At 30.7% G+C, this 6,030-nt stretch overlaps 1 protein-coding gene across 3 annotated transcripts in view; it reads left to right on the top strand.

Moving 5' to 3' along the window:
• The first annotated feature begins 660 nt into the window (after positions 1–660).
• Positions 661–6,030, top strand: part of LOC110112858 — a 33,616-nt gene continuing 28,246 nt past the window's right edge. For all 3 annotated transcript variants that reach the window (XR_003699466.1, XM_020845233.2, XM_020845232.2), the window contains exons 1-7: positions 661–821; positions 930–1,016; positions 2,596–2,688; positions 2,781–2,856; positions 2,943–3,038; positions 3,160–3,248; positions 3,378–3,482. Coding sequence is in view for 2 of the 3 variants with exons in the window: in XM_020845233.2 (XP_020700892.1) it covers positions 753–821; positions 930–1,016; positions 2,596–2,688; positions 2,781–2,856; positions 2,943–3,038; positions 3,160–3,248; positions 3,378–3,482 (615 nt within the window). In the remaining variant the exon portion in view is untranslated. The remainder of the gene's footprint in view (positions 822–929; positions 1,017–2,595; positions 2,689–2,780; positions 2,857–2,942; positions 3,039–3,159; positions 3,249–3,377; positions 3,483–6,030) is intronic.

Here is a 6,030-nt window from a genome sequence, read left to right as displayed (position 1 = left end):
CAAAATGTATTCAAACCTTTCTCGAATATTGATATATAGAACCATCTTCAAATATTATTCGAACATTCTTCAAAGTATTATTTGACTCCTGTTAAATCTTATTTGAATCATACTCTAACATTCTTCAAACACTATTTGAATAATATTTTATGTCTTATTCATTGCAAGTTTCGAAGAAGGTTCTTCTATGTTTGATGTTTAATGTCAATATTGGACTAGGATTTCAACCAATATTTTTTTGAACTTTATTACTATAACAACAAATATAATTTGATTTGTAGTGAACTTTTAAAATATGTTTTTCTTAAAAAATAAACATGTATTTATTATCCAATTTAAAATAAAATGAGGCACATATATTTTTCTTTTTTCTTTACAAGCCCTAACATAAATTAATAAAATTATAGTTTAGAATCTTGCGATTAAAGCTTCCTTTGCGACGACTTTCTTACTGCTTCTTAAAATAATTTTTATTACAAAAAATTTAATTTTTTATTTGAAAGTAGCTTTAAAAAGCAATAATAAAGTCATCTTAATTGAGATAATTTTTTTTGTTGATTTTTAAAGCAATATTCTCGTATAAATTTTTTAATTTTTTTATCAAAAGACTGTTTTATGGAAAAAAAAAAAATAACTAATGAGTGGTGTAGCTTAACAAGTTTCTTTCAATTGAACTAAAGGAGATTATTTCTTACCGGCGGGGGCCTTAATTCGTGCTTCCTGTGGATTTCTGCTTCCCGATCTCTTCCAACATGGATCTTCGCGGCTTGGCTAAGTTAGCTCTGTTGATTTCTGTGTGGCTTAGTTCTTTTGAAGCTAGGGTTTGTACCATTTCGATCCCATACTGTTCCTAATCGGCCGGTAAACTCCAGAATTGCAATGCAAGCATCATTTTCTTAAATTTCTTGTTGGTTTGATTCTCATTTCAGGAAGAGAGCAGTAGTCTCTCGGTCATCTTTTTTGACTCACCATCCCACTCATACATCCGTCAGCAACCATTGGGGATCACAGGCGAGGTATGTACATCGATGGCTTTCTGTTTATCTCTAACATGGTATTTTGTTTTTGAATTAAAGCTTGAGATACTTTACCCTTAAAGGTATGGAATTCATGTGTTAGATTTGGGCAAAATCTGATCTTTAGTCTGCAGTTGTAAAAGTGGAACTTCGAAGTAACTCGGATCTTGGGCATGTAATGATTATTGTGTATTAACTCGTGCTGGAAATTTCGAAAAAAAAAAAGTAGTGCCAGAATGGCAGGGCACCATGTATTAGGCGTTTTTTTGGGTGTCTTTTGTGTTTTCATCTTTTAGAAGTTCATATTTTGGTTTCTTAATCTTTATCCTCTTGTGCTTTTATTGGATTCAAAATTGTTTGGTGGAAACCCGAAAAGTTGAATCGTTCTTGAAACTACTAGGTTTTCACACTTCATATCCAAAAGTAAGGTCGTATATCTCGGCAACAGTGAATGTGATGAAGGGATATGAAAACCTATTTTGTACTCGTAAAATAAAGTTGATATATTTGTTGTTTAAATAGAGCATACCAGACTAAGCAATGAAAAATAAACTAAGATTTCATTTTATTACTATAAATCATAATGAGAGTACATCTATGAAAGTATGAAGTGAGAACAACAATAAATGAAAAAAGAAACAAAGAAACAACTGTAAAAATAAAACTAGCCAATTCTAACATGAAATAGAAATAAGCTACCGAAAAAAAATTAAAATATCAAATGAGATCCTGCTGTTGATAAGTTGGCTCTTGAGATAATGAACAGACCATCAAACACTCTGGTAGAATCTGCTATGATAAAGGTTAACAACAAGTGAATTTGACAATTAAAATCCAGCAAGTGACTATTATTTATTAAAGCATAAACAACAAGAGATGTGGCATATAATATAAACATTAGAAGGGCACGAGTAACTATATAACAACAGGTAATTAGTATCATCTTATAATGAGGTTATGATAATATTTTCCAATGTATAAATGAAAAATAGCGCATGTCTTAAGGCTTGTACTAATATGGTAATTATGTTCTTGATTAGCATGTACGGCAACTATGATAAATACAAATTCTTTCTAATACATCCATATACAACCTTAATAGATATAATCATACCTCTCAAAATATGACTCATCATTCATTTATCATTTCAATTTATATATATTTACATATCTATGATTGATTTTATCAAGACATCCTGAACTGGGAAGGTAAATATCAACTTAAGGAAATTCAATGATTTTTCATAGAGGTTGCATATGGATGTATAGAGGTTTCAAATGGATGAGTACACAGATGTACTTGGGCTTCATGTTTTTTGTTATAAAGCTTAAATACAAAATTACTCATAAGTTTTTAAGTGCTTATAAATAGAATAATATGAGGCATGTAAAGGAAATGAAAAAAAAATTATTCAGGTTTCTTATAATTATACGCCACTGTTGACTTAAACATGCTAGATTAATTAACCTTTATAGTTGATGATTGTGCTGTAACTTTCAGTCATGCTGCATACTTCTTATATTTGAATTTTCATCTATAGGTATTATCATTGTTAGCCTAATCATTCTTTCATCACAGACAAATTCTATTTTATTGGATGAAGTTGCTGCAGCTATATCTGTTTTACTTGGTTTGGCACCACCCTTACTTCCAGTTGAATCATCTTCTAAGGTTTGTTCTATGAGCAATATCTTGTTAGATGCAATGGTTTAGTAAACTCTCCTGAGTTCTAAACTCTAATGTTCTGGTTGTGTTTACCATAGTTAAATGAGATGCTTCTCCCCAATCCATTTGAGAGGCCATCTACCGTTTTTCTGCTAGAAGTGGGTGGAATGGATGGTCAGTATCTACAAAGTTGCATAGTTTCAAACAAGGGGCATTTTCCATTGATTGATTGCTTTTGAAATTCTGTAATTTGCCCTCAGGTCTTTTTCTTTCTACCCGTAGCTCTGATTTCAAGGTGGGCAACTCTTTTAGCAGTATTGTTCTTCAATCAAAGAAGGCTAAAATTCACGTTCCAGGTTTGAACTTTATGGTATTTCTATTTTTTCGGAACATAAGCTCCAGCTGGTTTCTCATTTAATTTGCAATTTTAAAGTTTAGCTAAGTTGCCTAAACTCTTGGAAATTGTATGTGGTGCAGGTGAGGAAGATGTTTTTGTTGTTGATGTAGATGAAAATGCATGTGCTGAAGATGATGATTCTTGTGTTGATAAAGAGCTATTCGAACTTGTGAGTTAACTATCATCTTTCACTTGGTTATAACAATATTTTTTGTTTTTATTTTTTTTTTTCTGTGTATGATTGTTTGTTTGGTGAATCTTCGTTTGCCTTTCGAAAAATTTCTGATGTTTTGTGCAGGCAAAGTGGTTTGGAGGGTCATATACAGGAAGCTTGAAATCGCAAGATGGAAAGTTGACCATTCCATTGTCCACGGGTAGCTCTTTAGATCTGGATGTTGCTAAGGTAAAATTTCTTCCATTCTCAATCACTCTAACACAAGTAGTTTATATGTGCACACTTTTACGTGCATGTGAACATGCAATTTTCCATAATTTAGTCAGGTTGGTTTCATGAAGAATCCACACGTTTCTTGTATAAGTACATTTGTTAAACCATCAATCTCTATTTAAGACATGCAAATCAAACATGCACTTAAATACTCTTGCGTCCCTGATAGCTGTCCATTTGTAAATAGTACACCACACTTGATATGAATGCCTTTAGTTGATGGAAATATGCCTGCCCGCATTAGGCCACATGTTTATACCTACCACTCAAGCCGCTAGCAAGCCCCACTTTTAACAGCAACCATCAAATACGACATTTTGCTGGGGATGCCATACCGTTTTATAGGGTTAATTTTTTAAATTTATCTTTTTATTTAATTATTTATGAATTCTTAGATATTTTGTTGAACTTTTATATGAGCTTATGATGTTCAAAAACTTCTAGAGTTGAACAGGCAGAAGTATTATGATCATCAGCATTAGCCTTATCTAAACTTTTGGGTCGGCTTCATGACTTCCCATTTTCCATTTATTCCCATGGAGTGCTACATGAGATGTTAAACTTATTTTTTATAAATTTTCTTGAACAACTTCTATCCATGTTATCTTAGGTCTTCCCTTACCCTTCTTAATTCTAGCACTAGTTTTATCCATTCGTCTAAAGATATATTTTTCACCTTCGTTGTAGATTCCAAATCACTTGACTACTTAATTTTATTTTCTTCTCCCTTATCTTTAATAGATGTTATTTCGATCGTTCCTCTTATAGAATCATTTATCCTTCATAGTTTTTTCATACACATCCAACTTTAACATTCTCAATTTTTTAGCTCAACTCCAACTTTAACATTCTCATTTTTTTAGCTCAACTTGGTTGTCATCGACTTATTTACTACCTAATACTCTAATTTATACAATATAGCTTGGTTAATTATAGACTTATTGCTTATAAAATTTGCCTTTTAAGTTTTAAGTCTTGATAAAATTCTCTTACTGCATAATATTTCTGAGGTATTATTCATTTTAACCATTTAATCTTAACTTTTATTGTTATATCCTATTCATCTATATAGTAGATCTGAGACAATTAATCTACATAATTAAGTATTACTTTATCTTCTAATAATTATTATTGATAAACCGGACACAATGGCGAAAAAGGATTTATGTAGCCGACCCCACGTAGTGGGACAAAGGCTTGATGTTGTTGTTGTTGTTAATATCTCACCAACTAATATTGCATATTGTATAATTCGTCTGTGTTTTGTTAATCACGTAAACATTTCTTGTACGTGTATATTTTAATTTTCTAGTTATTTTAGCATATATCTCATGGATTAGAACCATGATACTTTCAAAAGCATGCACCAATAAACCTTATTTGAATATCCTTCTCCATAACCAATGCAAATGATTTATGTTTATTTCTAATACTTGATGTAGTCATATTATAATTGAAAATTTTTGTCACTCCACAACTACTTTTTACTAATCAATGCCCTCTACTATAAATCCTTAATAACTTTAGCATTCCTTTCATATACTTTTTTTGTTAGCGTGCACCAAATTAACTCGCCTGATATTCAATCATATGTTTTCTCCAGATTGATAAAACATATGAAGATATTTTATTTGCTCATTTTAATTTTTTGTTAATTGTTTTAACATAAATTTTGCTTACAGCAATAAAAACAACAACATCAAGCCTTTATACCACTATGTGGGGTCGGCAACATGAATCATTTTTCTCCATTGTGTCCTCTTAAGAGTTAAATTTTCATTCAAATCTAATAAACAAAGGTCATTTCAAATTCTCCATTAATCAGTAATAACTTTCTCTTATAGTTTTAATATATGACACATTAACTTAATTCCTCTATAATTCGCACACTCTTTTGCATTATTTTAATTCTTAAAAATAGGAACCAACACACTCTTTCTCCACTCATCGGACATCTTCTTAGTCTTCAAAATAATATTAAAAAGTTTCAGAAGCCAAGAAATTCCTTCATCTCCTAAATATTTCCACACATCTATTGGAATATTATTAGGTCCAACAGCTTTTACGCTCTTCATTTTCTTTAAAACCTCGCTAATTTCGATTTTTCTAATAGACGTTAAAAAACAAAAATCTCTATTTTGCTTCTATAAAGATTTTTTTAGCTTGAAATCAAATTAATTTTATGTTATTAATGTAGTTTTTTTTAATAGCTGACCCCATGTAGTGGGATAAAGGCTTGATGTTGTTGTTGTTAAACGTGTTTTTTTTAATGTCTATGTTCCATTGCTTCTCATAACTTTAATGTATGACTATTTTTTTATTACTATAATATTGATCTTCTCCTTTATTCTTAAATATTGGTGTCAAAATACTTGTTCAATCATTTATCATCTATTAGTAAAAAAAAAAAATCTATTAGTCTTCAAAATTTCATTGAAAAGATTTATTAACCAACCTATTGCATTGTTGCCCCTATCAACAAATTTCAATAGGCGTCTCATCT

The sequence above is a fragment of the Dendrobium catenatum genome, unplaced genomic scaffold (genome assembly GCF_001605985.2).
Source record: "Dendrobium catenatum unplaced genomic scaffold, ASM160598v2 original_scaffold_27042, whole genome shotgun sequence".
Classification (NCBI taxonomy): domain Eukaryota; kingdom Viridiplantae; phylum Streptophyta; class Magnoliopsida; order Asparagales; family Orchidaceae; genus Dendrobium; species Dendrobium catenatum.
The sequence above is the reverse complement of the archived record's forward strand: the minus strand, read 5'-3'. Positions and strand labels throughout refer to the sequence as shown.